Raw genomic sequence first — 19,684 nt, 5'->3', positions numbered from 1 at the left:
ATATAGATACATTCTGTACTGTTTTGCGGTGCAAGTTATTATTATTACGAAGTATACGCAACGGCCAGGAATCTGATATAAGCCTATTGTATATAATGATAAACTCCAAATAACACCACCTCCAAATAAATAATACATGCCTATTGCCTCCAAGCCGCTTTTGAGGTACCCGGTGCTTCCATATCACTATTCTACATCCCTCCACCAGCAGCAGCTGTAACATTGAATGCCGTCGCGTTGGCGGCAGGCATTAACGGGGCTTCCGCAGATCCAGCGACACCGTCAAAATCAGCCTGCGAAACCTTGGCCTGATCAAGTTGAGCTTTGAACGCGCCAAATCCAAGGTCGTGGTACTTCAGTACACCCGACGGCGCTTCGGCACCGGCAACAGGCTTGCTACTCAATGCGTAACCCATCATCGTGGCGTTTGATTGAAACCCAAATGTCGGGTCCAGACAGCACTCGCAAACGAAGGTGTAGCACAAGTGCGTATCGTTAACGCTGGTACCTTTGGCAATAGCCCGAGCCTTGAACGGTCCCGAGGTTTCGGGTGGGCTGTAGTCGTAGCTGGGAGCCTGCCGGAAAGAAGAGATGACATTCTTGCCATCCGACCACGCGGCAAAGAGGAGAGGGCCGACCATGTTTTGGTTGACGGAAAAGCCGCCCCAGCCAGCGGAGCCGTTGAGAGGGAAGGTCAGTTGGCCTATGAAATCGGTCTTATTTGCGCAATTGGGGACAGCGATGGCAAAGCTAAGATTGCTCGCGGTGTCTTGGAAACGCTGCATATCGAGGCCGGTTACAGGGTCATGATATGCAGTCGTAGTGAAATTCGTGGAATCTTGGCAGAGAGACCGTTGCGGTAGAAGCGTCAGAGCAATCAAGCTCGAAAAGACGCTGAAAAGCGATGTGGGCGCCATCATGAATGGGCGTGTAAATTTGATGGCTTATACTACTGTCTGAATGAGGGGCTGATATGTGTAAGAGCGCAAGATGAAAGGTGTCGAAACAATCAGGCTCAATCATAGAACCAGGCTTTTCACGTGTATAAATATGTTTGCAAGTATTCTTCAGTATGACGACTGATTATTGTCATCCGAATTCAAAGTTTTCAATCGTCTCAATAGATCTTCGTCTGCGTTGATGCGCGTTGCGCCAAGACATGAATCAGTCTTTGCAATGAAATTTCCTCATACACCGTGCTCACCTACGCAACACGTGATTCTCTCGGCGTGGCCAGCCGTTAGCGAAACCTTTGAATGGTTACGAATGACTCGTTCTTCAAGGCCGGTGGGAATAGAGTTTCTAATCACATCATAACAACTGGATAGCATTTGTACCTGCATACAATTACCACGATATGCATGTTAAAGGTGGCAAACGGTTCGGTGTGTCCAATCTGGGAAACAACCAGTAGCCGCCATGGGAAATCTCCTGGGAACAACTAGATTCCAAAGGCAATAGTTCCTTTGACTGTTGGTAACTACCACGGGTCAAGCTGTCTACCTAGCTCTACAGAACGAGTACGGCAGTTTCTGTAGCTACAGTCAAAGCGTAGAATGAGGTCTCTAACTAGACAGACACGCAAGTTCCTTCATTTGTGGCACAGAAAACTTGATTCAGAGTCTCAAGATGGGTTTGGACGACTGAAACGGTCTGTTTCTTGGCGATGTCAGCAAAATTGATCTGTACCAAATCAAAGAACCCTGGGAGCTGCAAAGCATGCTTAAGCTCTTTTATGTGCTATGCATAATCATAGTAGAAGATTTCCCGTGGTGAAAATCCTGCACAGGAATGTTAATGCTCTAGCCACCAACCAGTAGCGTTTCTTACGGTGCAGTCCGGGTTGATCAGCATCTCCTGCTAGGCGGACGCTGTTATATTAGCCATCTACGCTCTTTGCTGTCTCCCACCCTACAAATCGCATCCAAGATAATATTTGAGAAGTGAATATATCGGACTGAACTGCAGTGTTGCCGTGTACAAATTGAAAAGCTCTATCCTCCTATATTGGATAAGGCTAGATTAAAGCAGAGGCGCCGGGTAGAGCGAGTTGAATGTTATATACATGGCCTCACGAACCCCGACCCCGGAAAAGAACAATTAGAACCTAATGGGCGACCGGCGGACAGCCTACAGGACCAGGGAACATAAAGGACCAACAGGGACAAAAGGAAGTCATATCGTACGAATCGGCGCCCAATTGAGCCAGGACACGGGATCACCATAGACATAGTGACCCAATCAACATCAATAAGGAAATGAATGCATATATGATAGGGTATCCTAGCTACGTAGTCAGTCATTACCTCAATAATCAATCTAAGCATCTTTCTCATCTATAGGTGAGGCCTCGACGATGATACTTATGACCTCGCTTACAGATCCTAGTTACCTTCTGTTTACTTATCCACTATTGCGTATAGTCTTGTGAGGCCAGCGTACCCTGTTAGTATAAACCTGCGTCCCCTCTATCCTTCTCTACGGTTTATCCTAGAAAGCATATCCGTCACATAGCGGTGTTGGTAGTATTGCCCCTAGTCTTGCCGTGCTTGCGAAGAGATAGGACCGCATGTTTTGAACCAGACTATACGCCTCTAATATTAATGTTCATGATGTAGTCCCAGATATCATCAAGGCATTCCTCGGCATCGCCATGCTCAGAGTGCATGATACCAGCGTTGTTGAATATCATGTCAAAACCGCCCTATAAGTTGATGGCATTTACGGCAGCATCCACATCGGCCTCCTGCGTCACGTCAACAACCTTGGCAGCATGGTTTTGCCTTTGTAGTTATGTAGCATCAGACATATTGTACGAGTCCCTGATCTGAGACACTTCGTCTGCTCGAAAATGGGGATCTACAGGGCAGACTCCTCCAGAGTCAATCTCAGTGGGCGAATGTTTTGGTTCTTAACTATTGTACACCATACAGTGATGGGGATAGGGAGGTAAATCAGTGCTTAGCGCGGGCAGGAAACTCCTTTTTTTGCCATACAAGACTACAGCCTTGAGGCCTTGCTGACAACGTGATTGATTGTCTTTAGTAGGTGTTTCACTCTCACATGTACTGTGGTGTTAGTGGTATATTTTAGCCTTTGTTTATGTAGGCAAGAAACGGAATATGTTGATTGCTCGCAAAATACACCATCTAGTAGGGCTGCCCGCTGACCACATACCGTGTAGCGCTCGTCAATCGGTAGGCGACAGGCGTGGTCAAGCGGGCGGGCGAATGATCTGGCATCATCTGATGCCTGCAAAGCCTGCCCTGGCCCCCTGGACCCATTGCCGCCGCCATTCGACCCCTCACCCCTGGCCGCTGTGGGCCAATGACAGAGCTTTAGCTGGTGCTTTGGTAAAAAGAGCTTAGGGCTGTTCTTGTCTATTAAAGGCGTGGTAAGTCCAGAAGAACGCTGTCGTGCTTTATACCACGGCATATGGGAGGTCCAAATAGACGGCTGTTCGTCAGCTTATGCATCCATGGCAAGCCTCTCAGGAAGGAAAATCTCGTCGCCGCGGGAGCCGGCTGCTCACCCAGCTTGCGAGATTTGCAGGTAAGTATCCTAGCTCCAAGCCCCAATTTGACGACGACAGGATGCGACGGTATCTACGGCTCTTGACTAACGCATCTGAATTCGTAGACAACGCAAAGTCCGCTGCGACCGTGCGGTACCGAAGGTCGGTGGATGCATTTTCGATATGTGATGGGCAAACTCTAAACTTAGCATCTCTCAACAGTGCGGGCGCTGTGTTCGCCTATCCGAACCATGCGGTTACGGACGGCCACGTCGGTCGCAAGACAACTTGCCGCGACAACTGGAACACCTCGAAGATCGGCTTGCAAAAGCAGAAGCAATCCTAGCCACATCTAACAACCATGCCATGCTACAAGAAGGAGTCTTGTCCTCCCCAATGGCGACGTCCCTAATACATACGGCAAATCCTTCTCGGGAGCAGCCTATCATGTCCTCCGCTGATATGGACCTGTCGATGGATATTGAATCTCTGTTTGCCAACTTCACCGATAGTGGCGATTCACTATCAGGGGCGACCTTCGATTGGACGACCTCGCAAGTATCAGCCGCTGACTGGTCCAATCCACAGCTGCCAGAGTCCAGAGACATCTGGACCCGCACCAGTCAGGCACCGTCTAGGTCTACCTTACCGCAGACTTTATCCTCCATGTGGCAAGATGAGGACATCTCAGCGGCCGACCTGGACATGCTACATCGAAACTATTTCAACGTGATATACCATTCCTTTCCGTTTCTGAACAAGGCGAGATTCGAGGCGCAGCTTGCTGGTGAGCAAGTCTCTCATGCCGCTCTATCACTGAAGTACGCGGTTGCGCTTATGGGAAGTATACTGTCCCCGCACTACTCCCACTTAAGAACCACGTGTTACAATCATGCAAGAAACAATCTCGAATGGTGTGAAAGACACCCGGAGAATGGATCGCTTGCCAACTTGGATGCATTCCAGGCCTTGCTATGTATTCTTAGATACGAGGCTACCGACCTCAAACTTGACCGAGCTTGGATCACATTAGGACGTGCGGTCCAACTGTCTAAGATGCTTAGGCTTCACCAGATGGATCGAGGGGTATTGCGAGATGTTCTAGGCCAGAATCTAGAGAGTGATTTGCCGCCAACCGAAGATCCTGTGTTACTGGAAGAACGCAGACGCTCATTCTGGGCTCTTTATATTCTCGAGTCCTACGTCCGTACTAGAACTGGGATGAAGTGTGAGCTTGCCGACTCCAACGTATGTCACTTTGAGAGCAAGAATAGCGGAGATGTTCAGACACTGATAGTATTTATAGGCATTCGAAGTCTGCCTGCCTTCACCAGGAATCTTGTCAAATGGCATAGACGGTTTCCAAGCTGCTCCAATGCCGTTATTGCGTGATATCACCATTGACAAATGCCCAAAGGCCTCATCATACGCCGGCTGTGTTCTCATGGTACAGCTTGCACTACGATGCTTCGACCATGGTAGGCAGATCGAGAACAAAACAGAAAACCGACACTTTTGGGATAATCATTACTCCCTACTCAAGGACTTGGACGAGCGCTTCGCTATGCTCAAACTTCATCTCAGTGCCAAGTCTATACAGAACGACCCAGTGTCATTTAGTCTCTACATGAACCTACGCGCAACCGAGATCTTCTTTCACCAGGCCGCCATTGTCCGGGTTGAGCAGCAAGGATTGCCTATACTGACAGCTGCCGAGAGCCAGAAGCGCTCGCAGGCGGCAGCTCACAAAATCGCCAGCGCTGTGCGTCTCAACTGGCCCGGGCAGCAGGCGGAGCGTGGCACCTTTACGCTTCAGGCAGCGTTCATCGCTTGGCCGCTCGTTATGGCTATGAAAGCACTCGCGCACAGTCTTGGGGGTTCTTCCAAGGGGAACAGCGACCAGCTGAGTAACTCAATAAGCTCACTACGGCTACTTCTCGCGGCATTAGATCTTATAGAGGATCGCGATGGGTATTGGCATGGGTGCATTCCTTCTGTAGTTATCGGGTTGGCCCAATGGGAAGAAAGCAACGGACTTCATTCCTTAGAATTGTGATACCTATTGGACTTCGTTAGAAGATACACTGTTAGATAGGTATCGAAGGAAAAAAAGGCCATAAATTGTGATGAATGTTCTGCGATCTTATCTGCCTAGGTACTCTTCGTGATTAGAATCAATCGACCATGGTGGGTTAGTCAATGTTACAGTAGCTTGTCCTTACACCCCGGGCAAAATTCAGTACTACAAACGGCCTCATGTTTGTAAACTGCAACCAATGTTACAAAAAGACTGGAACCACGAGTAAGAGACCGCCCTCCCCCCTCCCCCAACGCCCCTTTCCCCTTTCAAAAAGAAATTGGGGGTTTTTTTTTCCTTGCACTCGTTTCTCTTCAAATACCATGGAAACTCCTTCGTCCATTACGCTGTGCAATGTGTGATGTGCAAAAGACGATCGAAAATCACTTCTGTACTTGACTGCCCCAGTGCGTGTTCAAACTTTGACCTCGAGCCTGCCGTGGCACGTAGGAAGGGTCAGCCACTGGTGTGAAGGGCACAAGTGGCATCCATACTTTGCTAGGAAGCACTCAATTGAATAGGCGCGGATTAAAATTTGAGACCTTTGCGAAAGACTTTCTCGATAATGTATCGGAAAAACTAGAAAGATCCGCGAGCCAGCACTGCGGTGGTTTCATCTCCTTGGCCCATGCTTATTTCCATTCTTCCGCTGCCTGATAATAGTGCCGGTGCCGCCTATGTCATGGATCGTAGTGGTCACAGAACGCTCCACATTACACTTGGCAAGGTTGAGTGTCTTAGACGCTGGGTTTTCCAGCTAGCCTTACACCGATGCCAAGAGATTTCCGCAACGCAGCCTGTGGATAGATTAAGAAGCGACAACTGGTGTATGAGATTGATGTGGTGTAGTTTTCATCGAACACCACTCTTTACTCGATCATCAGCTACTACCCTTGCTTTGAAAGGAACGTATGTCAAAAAGCCAGTGTGGAACAGCTTATAGACTCGCACCGTGACAACTGTCATTGGAATACACCATTCTTAACCGAACCATATCACTATATTGTGTGAACCATTGTGCTAGTCTTTCAGTGTTACTTCAGATGCCTGGAGTCCACTTAGCCATCTAACTTTATATAAACTTCAATCCCACACTGGTGCTTGGAGGCATGTGGCACCTAGTAGTCCTCTCAACCCACACGCCAAAGTGCAGGGGGTTTGACATAATTCGCAACGTCTCGGGTAGAGGTTGAGGATTCAACCCCGATTGTAAATGGGCACGTGTTGCGGTCGAGGTGATACGGACGCGGTCAAGATCGGCGGGGCTGCAAATGGCACTGATAAGTTAGCCTGCAAGTGCGAGCCGTGTAGTTCTTTTTGCGAGGGAACCCACAAGCAACGGGAGTGACGCCACGAAGCTGAGAGCGGCGGCAGCCATGAAGAATGCCCAAACACCGCCTAAAGCAGACGCGATCTGCGGGATCACTTCAGCTTTCTCGTCACTAGTGAGTGCTTGGAAGGCAGCGCTGCTGGTGCCCGCAATCAACTCCCCAATGTCTCCGTCGAAAACACCATTCAACGCGAGAGTAATCTTCTGGAGGGCTAAATTATGGAAGATAGACCCGCATATGGCTAGGAAGCAAACCATGCCAAGATCCTGAGCTGGGTTCAGCTGTCAGTACTCTTGCTGAAGAGAAACCGAATTCCGCAAAGGAGCCCAAAGGGTGGTTAGATGCTGGATGGAACGTACCAATTGTCATGGAGCCAATAGCATTCGAGGTATCATGCGGCGGCACCAGTGACTGAACAATTGCGAAACCGGCGACAATGTAACAGCCTGCTCCAACCCCTATAAGGATATTGTATCCATAGACACGCGCATTCGAAGTATTTTCGTCGACCGTATCTGAACATGTGTTTGCTTAGCGAGGACGAGAGAGTGGCGCATAAAAAGACTAACACATGAGAGCAGATCCCACAAGAACCAGAGCACTTCCCCCGCAGTACCAGGGTGAGATTAAGGAGAATATGGGCATTAGAACCCCGTTCACCATGGAGAAGACAACCATGGTAATTACCAATGGAAGGAGGCGGACGCCGGAATCGAGGGGTCCGTCGCCCTTGCAGCTTGTTAGCAGGACTGGCTTTCGAAGCACAAACAAAATTGACATACTCGAACGAATTGAAAGTAAAGTGGAATGTAGTAAGTCATAGCCTAGAAGACAGTCAGTTGTCGTGCTGCAATCTACAGTTTTCCACTGATCTAACGCACTAGAATTATCCCTGACACGAGAAACACCTGAATCTGCATGTTGATCAAGACGGGATTTCTGAAGAAATGTGCCGGGTACAGACGGTTCTCGTAGGTAACCAAATGGTGTCGCTTGATGAGAATGATGAATGCAATAAACAAGGCACCTGTCACTGTCCAAAGCGCAATCATAGACCCCGAATTGAAGGGTAAGACAACACCTCCGAATGATATAGCGATCACCAGACAGGCCGACCCCGCAAGGAAGACGGTAGAGTTGATCCAATCCACCATACCAAATTTCTCGGACACTGTCTGCTCAGGCTGTGGATCAATGGGTGGGAACAGTAGGAGATAAGCCGGGGCGAAGACAGCACCAACAACCAAGTTGATGTAGAACCCCTGATCGTGATAACAGTCAGCGGAATACTCGATGCAACACAGGTCTGAGGACGGACCCATCTCCACGTAGCGCTGCTAATGGCAAACGCGCCGCCAACCTGCATAGAATAAGCCTGGTTTTATACGTCGGACTGGTGATACACAAGCGGACATACCACAGGGCCAAGCACACTACCAATACCCCAAACAACAGTACTTCCAGAGAGATATGTGGGCTTCTGCTCGGGAGTCGTAGATACTGAGATGTATGTCAGAGTTCCAGAGTACATGCCGGAACCGCCCACACCAGCAATGACACGCCCCAGTATCAGGGCCACCATGTTGGGGGCGGCTCCACAGATGGCACTCCCGACTTCAAACAGCAAGATGTTGAACAGGTACGTGTACTTGATGTTAAAGATGCCATATATCTTACCCCATGGCAGTATGAACATGGTACCCAAGGCAAAGCCGGTGCCAATCCATGGAAGCAACTCCACATGACCGAAGTCGTTCACGATGGAGGGCTGGATATTGGCGACGATGGTATTGTCTAACGCGAACAGGAATGTGGTCGAAAGCATGGCTGTATATGTGATGGCCCACTGATGTATGCAGTCAGCAACCAGGGAAGAGTTATGAGATATGCGATTGCAGCTTGCAGGTGTGACATTACATTCCAACCATGAGCAGCGGGAGCCTTTGGTGTCCTGTTATCGGAAGACGTGGTGCCATTTTCAGCTCGCTCGTGAGCCTTCTCGTTACTGATGGCGCCATTCGTCCCTGTTGGAGAAGTGGAAGACATGGGAGCGAACTGCAGAGACCCCGGTCTGGCCTGCGGTGTTGTGGTCAAGGTATAGGATGGGCTCAATGTGAGCATGCAATAAAGTCAGTCTAGACAAGAGAAGAGAATCCACGACGTAGACTCATCTGGGTGTTTGAAACAATCAGATGTGAGGATTTGTCGCATTCGTTTCTACATGGGCGATAGATATTGATTGCCCCTGTTAACGGGTCCGTCTCCTAAGCGCGGCCGGTCGGCCGAGGGACACTTGTGATTGGACATATTTGAGGGACAGCAAACGCAAGCGCGTTAGACGCGGTGATTGGCACCGAGGGCGTGATCCGATTGGCTCCGGGGGCTGATGACATTCCTCACAGAAACCACACCAAGAAAGGCTATCTGTCATGCAGTGTCGGTCGAGGTACACGATAGTCCGATAGATGATCGATGGCAGAGCGCAGTAGAGACACACAGTAAGTTGTAATTGGATGGTTCGAATATTCACTGATTCGAGTATCCTATGTATCAGATACGCATTTAATCTTGGTGAGGCTGTTCGGAATTGTCATTTACAATTTTTTCCTTCTTCATGTGCCCCTTTGCCTCTGCATTTACTACTCCGTCGCCCTGTGTTACTTTTCGACTGTCTTTGATCCTTGTGATCTTCTGCCCATTTTGAGCGAGATACTTGGTTATCAATCCGTTGTCGCCGCTCGGTTTGTACCTGACGAAAATCTCTCCAAAAAGGGTTTTTTGCGGCAGGGATTGAGGCCGAGGTCCTTCATCAGCCGCGTCGAATGCTCTCTTCACGTTTGCAGTGACGAGTGTGGCCACAAGACCCTGGTTTAGGGCCTGCTCGATGTCGAGGATTAGTGCCACGACGAGGTCTGTCGGGGGTCGCTTCGGCAGGGCTTTAAAGTGCTGTGGCGCCAGGATCCCGCTTTGTATTACGGTCCACGCCATTCTCCGCGCTAGTAGTCTTTCTAATCCCTTCCCAAGGCATGATAGAAGCGAGATCGGTCGGTAGGTTCCTGGGTCTGAGTACTCCTTCTTTCCAGGCTTGGGGATTATGACCACCTCGGTCGCCTTGAAAGGCGCCGGATAGTGGCCATTGGAGATGAACGCCTGGAATAGGCACGTGAAATCCAGGCGAGGTGCTTCGGCTGCCAACTGTGCAATGCCTCTATTTTTTTCTAGCATGATATCTCGATGGAATGAGATCGGCGGTTTTGCGACACCCTCATCGAACAGGGGTCGTCAACGTCGTTTGATGCCTTGTTGCGTTCCAATGTGGCATTCCTCAGTGCTTTTGCCTTGTCCAGCTGCGACTCGTCAAAGGACAGAAACAATGTCCACAACAGCGCCAGGCTCCTTTCCTGACATACCGGTGACTAGCGCCGGGAACCGGACGAGGATTGCGATGCCGTCGGCTCTACACCTGGCCAAGGACTGAAGAGTTCAGTGGTAGGGATGCAGCAGCTATATATAAGTTCAAGCTTTAATGACAGAAGATCATGCCACAACCTGCCAGATTCATCTTACTTCTATCTGTGAATGCTGTTATTGATCGCTGGCAATGTGGACAACCCTGGAGCATATACCAGCGCTGGCTGCAACCTTCATTGTCTTTCAAAAATACACCATATACGTTGTTAAGCGTGCTGCCAAGCGACTGCGAAAACCCTCCAGTGCCATCCTGTTCCTGCATATCATCATACCAAACATCGAGATTCTATACTACTAGGTCTCGATTCTCAAGTATGGGCAGCACGCCGTACCCACGTATGTTGATTTCTCCGTGATGGCTTTCCACTCGTGGACGAGCCATTATCTAGTCAAGGAAGGGTATTACGCTGGTTATAAGAACATTGCGCAGCTAGTTTTCCATGCGCAGATGCTGATTCGCCTGGCTATATCCTTCTGCTCGGTCTTTCTTGGATTCCCCGCTTTGCATGCAGCAACGATTAAGATCAACGCTGCGGCATCCTACCTGAGGACCCTGAAAAGAAGTACAACCCAGACGGTATTGTGAACTATTGGGTGTCCGGCTCCACTCAGTACCTACAGTACGTGATCCAATGCCTCGGATGGTGACAGTGGCTTACCACTAATAATGATGCTGAAACGTAGAGCAATGGGTGCAGCTAGCCACGGTGGAGGTTCCTGTCAAATTTCGGTGACATACTATGATAAGCCAACTCGGAAGACAGAATGGCGAGTGATACACTCCATTCACGGCGGCTGCCCCATCCGAAATCTGACCGAAATCAACTACGGGGACTCGGCGACCGTGCTTCTGCCGAGTGTCTATAATTTCACCGTCCCGGACTGGCTGTCCGTGGGCCGTGCCATCATGGCCTGGATTTGGTACGGTCGCTGGAGTGTTCCCGAGAGGTTCATAAACTGCGCGCCGATCCTAGTCTTAGGCGGGCCTACGCCCCCGGATGTGAGCGACTTACTTTTGCAAGCCCCGTTCGTTAAGGCACCGCTGATGTTCGAGGCTAACAACAGCAATGGTTACTGGACGGTAAATAAGGGAAGCTGTGTAGAATTCCCCGAACCAGGGCAGTCGATCGAAGTAAATCGCGAATGTCCTTTGAATGTGGATATTATGTTCACGGGTACTTGTGGACCGAGTCAAAGACTTGCTGTGAAATTGCAACCATCTATAATGTCTCTCCTCGTTGACAGCGTTCTACTGGCCGCAATTGTCGTCGTTGTTTCGCTGCTGATTGTGTCGGCCATCATGAGGGTGCTGGTAATTGGGAGGCGTCTCAAGTATAAGAGACTTGCACAGCCACGGGACTGCGGAGCATATGGATACATCCAAACTTGCTCGTGCGACAGTTGCGCTTGACCCTCTGGACTTAAAATGCTTCAATGCATGGGCTACGAGATGGTTAAATAATTACGTGAATAATGGTAGCTTGACTCCAGGATGCTGTTTCAATGCGAGTGGGGGACACCGAGGCACAACACCCCTTTGATAAGAATATAAGTCAATATCAATACATCCTACCGATTTCTGCACAATACTGAGGCTTATATGGGATGTGCGGCAAGTGCAATCTATCTCAACTCTATAAGCCTCGATATTTTATTAAATAGACTAGTTATAACGGTGACTATGCCCTAGTTCCCGACCAGCCCTTACTTAGTAACTATCAGAAATTTTAGGGCCACGGAGTGAAGAAGACAGTGGTAACAGCTTAGGGTAGGGTAGAATGACAACTTATCTCTGGTTTTCCGAGGGCGCGGGCACCCTCGGGTCTACATCGCCACCCGGCAGCAGCGTGCGTGCTGCTGCCGCGTCCTCAAACGTGACCTAACAGCGGCAACCCGGGGGGCCGCGCCCCTGGAGTTTCGTCGCCGTCGCGCCGCCACATGTTGTGCCGCTGTAGCGGCGCGACCGCTCTTTTCCTAGTTCGTGCTTGACAGCAACCATCCCCGCTCCACTGTGCATGTTCCTCTCAAGTTCGTTAAGATACCGTATGATCTCGTCAAAGTTGTATTTCTTAGCAAATAATTTCCTGTGACTGGATTTGTCTCTCCACATTTTTGAATGCTAGCTCTGCAAATCATGAGCAATGCGCCCAATTAGGGCTTTTTATAGCTGAAAGTGGATATGCCAAGAAATCCAGCTTCGACGAGAATATGCGGTACAATCCATATTTTATCGTGCTTGTCAATATGCTGCCCCTCATGCAGATTCATAGACTTGGCTGAGGTTAACATGGACATTGAAAGCAGGTTTTACCTGCATTGAATTAGGCAGGCTAATAAAGTTGGTCTTGACATAGAAGGAATGTTGCAGTGGTACGATGCAACAGTACTGTCCCTACTGAGGTGGAGCTCAATGTGCCAAACTCCACATCTAATACAAATACGGCATCTTCAAGTCCTAACCTACCAAAACAAGCCTACCAAAACAAGCTTTGAATACAAGATAGGAAGGTGACTCTGTTAATTTGTGGTTTTTGTACAGAGAATTTTGCTCATCGGCGAAACTTAAACAAAAGCACCAACACAGCCCCTTAGGCGCAGACAGGAATCTCGGCTTGACAAACTATAATAATACTGGCACATAGCCCATCAGCATCGCTACCATATTGTTCAAAGGTTACTCATCTCCCAATACCGTCAAAAACAATCACCCACTCTGACTACCAAAATGCGGTTCACTCCCTTTTATATCTTTGTCGCTAGCCTGCTGGCTGGTTCCGCCCTCGCAGCTCCTGCCACTACGAATTCCGCCCCAGCACCGACCGGTTGGCCAGAGTGCCGCCCCGCTGGCTGTAAGTCTTCACTCCCGAGTAGCATCAGGGAAGTTTACAGCTCGGTTAATAGTTATCTTATCAGACTGTTGCGCTGGCTCGGGTGACCACACCTGCTGCCCAGGGTTGACGTGCCTACTTGACCAAGGTGCGGGTTGCTATAATGTTTGTGGCTAAAGAAGCCTTGTCAATCAAGAGGTTCTGATGGGCTCGCCGGCTTGGGCACTGGTGTAAGATATATTTTACTTGTATAAGTTATCCTTGGGCCCCAACATTAAAGGGTAGGGGCACTAGCCAGTGAGCCTTCCTACTAAGGGCACCAATACTATCAAGACTAAACATCAATGATACGGGCTCTAGCGGCGATACGGCCCCAGCGGTCATAATGGAATTAATAAGTACGTTCCCGGCAGGAGAGGATATATAGTTCTTAATAAACTGTCATTAGTGCTTAAAATAATGTATGGCGGTTTAGGATCGAAGGTTAAAATTAAAGAGAGTTGCTCATCCGTTTTAAACTATCGTTACTATTACAGGTTGGTTAATGTAAGTGGTTATTATAATAAAGTATAAAGGGTGATTCACTTTATTTAAAAAAAAAAACGTTATAGTTATAAAGAGAGCTTTTCTTTCTTCTTTCTCCTTTAACTTTAAATTTTTTATAATATTATAAAATTTATAATATAGTTTTAACTTTATTTATAATGCTTTAATAATTATTATAATTTATTACTTTCATTTAATATAAATTTATTAACGGGCCGAACACGGCCACGTCGTGTTCGAAGATTGCTCTTGAGAGGAGTTAGATGTGGTCCGTGTTGTGTCATCAGGCCTTAACAAGGAGGATGTCGCTGTCATAACTGGAACCGAGTTCACAAGTGACTTCAGCCACCAGATGTCAGGAGTTGTTAGTCGAGTCGGCTTAGACGTGTATAATTTCGCCATCAGGAAGCGGGTCGTATGCTTCAGTCCAAACAAGTTGGCTCGGTTCCAGCGGCTTGACCGACGCTTGGCCCACCAGATCAATGCCGAAGATTCGTTTCAGACTATGGCTAGTCTCGCAGTGCAGCGCGGTATAGCGATATATGGGCACGAAATTCTAGCTCGTCTTCTTGGGGGGGAGAGCCTACTCATTCTCCCTGGGTCCGGCCTCGTAGGTGCAGCAGCTGTCCGAGTCGCCCAAGCACTTGGAGCCGTTCCCTACGTCGCGTACACTATTAATGTCGATACCAGCCAGGTAGCGCAATATCTTGGCATTGGTCTTGACCAGGTAATTCACTGGTCAAAGGAATCCTCCGAGTCACTTCACTATGTAGTTTTCGCATCGGGTTCGGTCGACCCGTTGGTCAGCTAAGAGGCGTGCAGGCTTTTGCCACCGTTCTCCCGCTTTGTCAACTGTGCTGCCGGAAATACGGTTTCGGGATCTACAACTCAGTCATTCTCGGCTGCTCGAGGGTCCAGCACGCGGCCAATTCGCGGAGTCATCAATGCGGCAATGTTTTGAGGATCAGTGGCCAATATTCAATTTATCAAGAGCACCTTACTAATTCACATTCTAGGACGGGCTGTTTCACAATTAGTCGTTTGATGATTAGGTCACATCGATCAGGCCCAAAGTCGTGGGAAGCACCAATCTGCATGAGGCACTCCAAGATGTACCGTTTGACTTCTTCGTAATGACTAGCTCTGTATCCGGCACGTTGGGCACGCCGGGCCAAAGCAACTACGCGGCTGGGAATGCGTATATAGACGCCCTGGTCCGTCTATGAGTTCCCAAGGAAGGAAGGCTGCAGCGATTATCTTGCCCATGATCCTTGGCGTTGGCGTCGGTGCAGAGAATGCCAAGCTCGAGGAATCACTGAAGCGAAAAGGCATGTACGGAATTGACGATGAAGCGCTTCTCAATGCTTTCAAGGTCGTGATTCTGGAGCAGTGCGAAACCGGAGGCAAGAACCGAGATCACCTGGTGGTTAGTCTAGACCCTTCACTCCTGCGCAAGGCCAAGAAAGAGGCAGATGGTGATGTAGATGCCTTCTGGAAACCTGACCGCCGCTTCTCGACCTTGGTTCAAGCCATGAAAGCCGATCAGGATGCAGGACTCCGGGACGATCCGGCCTCTAGCTTGTCGAAAGTAAAGACAGCTACTTCAGTCCCCGAAGCTGCACAGATCGTCGTCGAGCACTTTAAGAATAAGCTCTCGCGAGTGCTAATTGTTCCGGCTGAGGATTTTAGTGAAGACAACCGATCCGTGACGAGTTACGGTAATGATAGCATGATAGGTGCCGAATTGCGAACCTGGATTTTCATGGAGCTTGTACTTGACCCCCCATTCCAGCAGCTCTTGGCACCTTCGCTCACAATTGGCAAGTTCTCTAAGTTGGTTTGCGCGAATCGAGGTATTCAGCAATAATAAGTTGTAACATACACCATGGATTATAAGTTGTTGTTAACGTCAAATGGCAATTTTCGTACATGGTTTTCCTATACAACAATCCGTGAATATCTTACAGCCTTGAGTGTAAGAATGGTCCTATGTCTAGGCATCGTACTTTGTATATTACTAGTATCAAGCGAGCATTGAGGCTGTCTTTCCGATTCGTTTATCGGCCACGCCAGTCCTGCAAAGTGCCGCCGGCCCTGTACTGGGTTCAGATAGACCCAGGAAACGAAGAAGGCACAAGTGAGGCAAATTTGGGAGACCGGTTTCGGGACACATTCGAGCTGTATCAGTATTCAATAAAGCTTGAAGCTTCAGATATTCATATTCTCTACAGCTTCTTGCAATTTATCCAAGTGAGAAGCAACGTTATTTCCACCTTGGCGCTGTAAGATAGCATGTGAGCCACGTCAGTTGTGACAAACCCCCTCGAGGCCCCCGTAACTTGCATGTTTCAATATGAGCATCGTGAGCTGGTCATTAATCTGTGAAGGGCTAAAAGGGGTCAGAAACCCGGCAGAACCACTCCTTGTCCATCCAATGAGGTAATCAGCATGGAAACTGGTGGGGGTTTCTAACTCCGTAGCATACACGAAATGGCCCTGCTTGCTTTCGGGTCTTCTTTCAATCGTATATTGTGCATGCGTCTAGATCGCGATGGTACACTGAATGTTCCGCAGCTCCGCCTAATTCTTAACAAACATGCCTTAAAGTTAGGTTGTAACAGAGTATCTCGCTGTAGGTAATGTCCTTTATCTGATATGATGAAAACTGTTGCATCTGCAACAATCATTGAATGGCCCTAGGGTTACAAGAAAAGAATAAAAGTCCAAGGATCTGGCAACAATTAACTGCTTGCATCTAAACACCCTTTGGGTATAGACCGATTGCAGGAGTTGTTGCAGCTTCCCTCGAAAACCCGACAGCTTGACATGCTGTTATAACATTTGTGGCGAATATATGAAAAGGAAATTTACCCACCACTAAGTCAAGGCCATCGATTACCTATAGCTGATTGACCAGTATCGTTCAGATGTACTCCTTTATGTGATACAAGAACTCGGAAATTTATCTAGCGAATCGAAGAGTATTTGGTGTACCCTTACGATGTATTATGGCTCGTTGATCAGTATTGAGACAAGTAATCTTATCTCTCGTGTCTGCAAGGTTGGTATAAATGAGCCATATATGTGATGAAGTAGCCCACCAAATGGGGCCTATTGGTTTCATAATTGGCCTCCTTGATTGGCAGAGCGACGTTGTTGTCTTTGTGCACCATCGCGATAGCAGATATCTTCGACACGCCGAGTAGTGCAGCTTAATTCCAAGGTCTTGGAGTCTTCCATAGTCCATACTTGTACAGCATAGGTTAGGTTGAACCATCATGTGGAAGATTCGTTTAGCGACATGGTACAAGCTATGGTTTGTGAGACGGCACAGATTTATTGGTCTCATTCCTTACCTTCAGCTGACTTTTCTCAGCTTGCAACCAGAAGTAGCCAATTACGACTATTTTCATTTCCTATAAATGCCTGATGAAATCCTCGGCCTGATCCTAAGCCACATATATTCTTCCTCGCTACCACTCTCATTCAAGTCATTCATTCTAGTTCAACTGCTACCATGTACGGTCCAACACTCTTTAGGAAAGCTTACATGGTGTCGGCCATTTTATCATTCTCAGTTGGCATTGATGCTCAATGCTATGCCGACGCGTAGGCAAATGTGATTGACCCGATGTCCCGACGGAGGACTAACAGAATCGTAGATGCTACAATGCACTGTTCCCTTGTCAATCACCACAGGCGGTGGCTGATGCTGCGGCATTCTGTGCAACTTTGACCAATCGCTACATATATGCCACTGACTTTCCTGCTGAAGCAACCGGAGCCTGTGGCCTTAATAAGGCTGCTTATCTTTCAGGTCAGTCGGTCTAAACGGCAGCTGTAACAATTTAACTGGGGCTTTAATATGACAGCAACTACTCAATGCGTTGAAAACTACGAAGTAAGAATCATGTACTGAATATTAGCCTCCGTAGCTTGCTCCTGTGGACATACCTGCCCGACCCTATCTACCATTACCAGCACGACATCTCTTTCCACTCTTACCACAAGCACCGTAACGAACACTCCATCCACTCCGACGGCTACCGTTGTCCCATCGTCATCGCTAGTTTCTGTCACTACTATTACGACTGGGATTATAAGCTCAGAGACCGTGACCGACCCCAGAATCTCATCCGCCACGTTCTTCTCACTCTCCACCTCAGTCACTACTGATACTAGCGGCTCGACGGACACGGGTACTTCGGTGTTGACGCCGTCGCTGGTTTCGTCTTCTACAACTGTTGACATTACCACATCCACTATGCTCACATATTCACAGTCTAGTGTATCAACTAATACGGCAACGGTTACAAGGTCTTTAGACCCCACCACAACTTCGGTCACATTCACGCAGACATCTAGTCCGTCCGTCGCAACAAGTTTAACAGGCACAAGCACTATTGTCATTATTACATCCGTTAATAGCACGAGTACCTCTGTTACCGCCGTCGAAAGTACGATTTCAAGTCTGTCGACTATCACATTTACGTCAACTGGCACAACGGTGCCGACAATATCAACTGAATCGGGCACGCAAACAGTGACTCTCAGTCAGACGTTGAGTTCATCAAACACGCAGAGTACTTCTTCAACTACTTTCGCATCTCAAAGCACCGGAACGTCTACTGTAACCCTTGGATCTACATCTTCCAATACAGGTATATCGCCATGCTCACGTTCGGATCTATTGACCCGATCATTCTGACGCATTTCCAGTTTCAGTATCAAGTGGTTCGAGCACTATGACGATCACATCAGGCTCATCACCAACGACGACACAAACAAGATCATCTAGTATCGGCGGACAGACGACTTCAACAATACCAAGCTCGTTTTCATCGAACCCACTGACACCGACTACGTGGAGTACCATCTCGACTGAATCCACATGGTCAAGCTCTTGCACAGATGGTGCTGATAATCCCCCTTCAACATCGTCCGCGACATCCATTCTGTCGATTAACGACCGTACGACTACGACGAGGTCAACAGCCACATCAGGACCTCCGTCAACCACCACTGTGGCGCCAACCTGTGTGCCCGCACAAAACGTTGGGGTGATGAATGGGGATTTTGAGGGCACGTTTGCGCCTTGGTACTTTAACGTCGCTGAACCCTTCGTCTCAGAGTACGGCACAGTACGCGAGGGTGCCCAGGGTTCATGCACCTCGTTCCACGTCTCGCTGCGGCGGACGAGGAATACGGACGACCAGCGGCCCGGCTTTGAGCTCATCAGTCCGCTCTACGACGTCGATCAAGGGGCGAGATACGTCTTTTCTTTCTGCGCCAGGTTTTTGTACCGCAACACCGCTCGCATCAGCATCCAGGGGAACCAGGTGGACGCCAACATGACGAGCATCGTCGCTTGGCAGCAAGATTCCTTGTGGAACTGCTACAAGGTCGATTATACGCCGAGTGTCAGCTGGGTCGAGCTTATCATTAGTTTCAATCTGGACAGGGCTGATCGGAACTCGTTCTGGGTTGATCGCATCCAGCTGGCACCGGCTCCTCCTGTTTCAACTACTGCATTCCCTGGAACAACAGTCACGGCATCGGCGGTGGTAGCTACGACGAACTTTACCCTGTCGGTCTTGGACGCTACACCTACGGACTCCTCGACTGTTATCCCGCTGACTTTGGGAACCACTTTGACGACTGCCTTGTCTTCTACCGTTTTGGCAACTGTAAAAGCCACGGCGGTGCCATGAGTATCGTTTGACTAGGGCTCAATGGACGCACCGAGCTATGCTCTTCCGTGCGTCCGCTGCACCCATTATCGGTCAGTGGACGGTAAATTCTAGATTCTTGAGCGCACACTTAGGAGCGCGCATAGTCGTGAGAAGCTTAGATGTTGAAAACTTCTCGTTTTGTAAACTACCACCCAATCCAAATACACGATACTGTGCAGAATCTC

General features: G+C 48.7%; 6 protein-coding genes across 6 annotated transcripts; 3 read left to right on the top strand and 3 right to left on the bottom strand.

Annotated features, from left to right (window-relative positions):
* Positions 1–191: 191 nt before the first annotated feature.
* On the bottom strand, positions 192–917 carry JN550_013051 (uncharacterized protein; the record flags this gene model as incomplete). Its single annotated transcript, XM_049311596.1, has 1 exon — positions 192–917. The coding sequence occupies one exon, from the start codon at positions 915–917 to the stop codon at positions 192–194; it is 726 nt and encodes a 241-aa protein (XP_049164978.1).
* A 2,561-nt stretch (positions 918–3,478) lies between these two features.
* JN550_013050 (uncharacterized protein) lies at positions 3,479–5,570 on the top strand (the record flags this gene model as incomplete). Its single annotated transcript, XM_049311595.1, has 5 exons — positions 3,479–3,552; positions 3,640–3,676; positions 3,737–4,335; positions 4,414–4,762; positions 4,821–5,570. 5 exons carry the CDS (start codon positions 3,479–3,481, stop codon positions 5,568–5,570), a joined length of 1,809 nt encoding a protein of 602 aa, XP_049164977.1.
* A 1,306-nt stretch (positions 5,571–6,876) lies between these two features.
* Positions 6,877–8,968, bottom strand: JN550_013049 (uncharacterized protein; the record flags this gene model as incomplete). Its single annotated transcript, XM_049311593.1, has 8 exons — positions 6,877–7,193; positions 7,282–7,437; positions 7,492–7,651; positions 7,705–7,746; positions 7,804–8,184; positions 8,241–8,282; positions 8,340–8,768; positions 8,840–8,968. The coding sequence occupies 8 exons, from the start codon at positions 8,966–8,968 to the stop codon at positions 6,877–6,879; spliced, it is 1,656 nt and encodes a 551-aa protein (XP_049164976.1).
* Positions 8,969–9,484: 516 nt separating this feature from the next.
* Positions 9,485–10,147, bottom strand: JN550_013048 (uncharacterized protein; the record flags this gene model as incomplete). Its single annotated transcript, XM_049311592.1, has 1 exon — positions 9,485–10,147. The coding sequence occupies one exon, from the start codon at positions 10,145–10,147 to the stop codon at positions 9,485–9,487; it is 663 nt and encodes a 220-aa protein (XP_049164975.1).
* A 4,884-nt stretch (positions 10,148–15,031) lies between these two features.
* Positions 15,032–15,634, top strand: JN550_013047 (uncharacterized protein; the record flags this gene model as incomplete). The annotated part of the gene is made up of 1 exon (XM_049311591.1): positions 15,032–15,634. The coding sequence occupies one exon, from the start codon at positions 15,032–15,034 to the stop codon at positions 15,632–15,634; it is 603 nt and encodes a 200-aa protein (XP_049164974.1).
* A 1,650-nt stretch (positions 15,635–17,284) lies between these two features.
* JN550_013046 (uncharacterized protein) lies at positions 17,285–19,478 on the top strand (the record flags this gene model as incomplete). Its single annotated transcript, XM_049311590.1, has 4 exons — positions 17,285–17,376; positions 17,430–17,584; positions 17,703–18,428; positions 18,487–19,478. 4 exons carry the CDS (start codon positions 17,285–17,287, stop codon positions 19,476–19,478), a joined length of 1,965 nt encoding a protein of 654 aa, XP_049164973.1.
* Between the last annotated feature and the right edge of the window lie 206 nt (positions 19,479–19,684).

This window comes from Neoarthrinium moseri (assembly GCF_022829205.1).
Source record: "Neoarthrinium moseri strain CBS 164.80 chromosome Unknown scaffold102_Wmoseri_CBS_16480, whole genome shotgun sequence".
In the NCBI taxonomy this organism is placed as follows: Eukaryota; Fungi; Ascomycota; class Sordariomycetes; order Amphisphaeriales; family Apiosporaceae; genus Neoarthrinium; species Neoarthrinium moseri.
The sequence above is the reverse complement of the archived record's forward strand: the minus strand, read 5'-3'. Positions and strand labels throughout refer to the sequence as shown.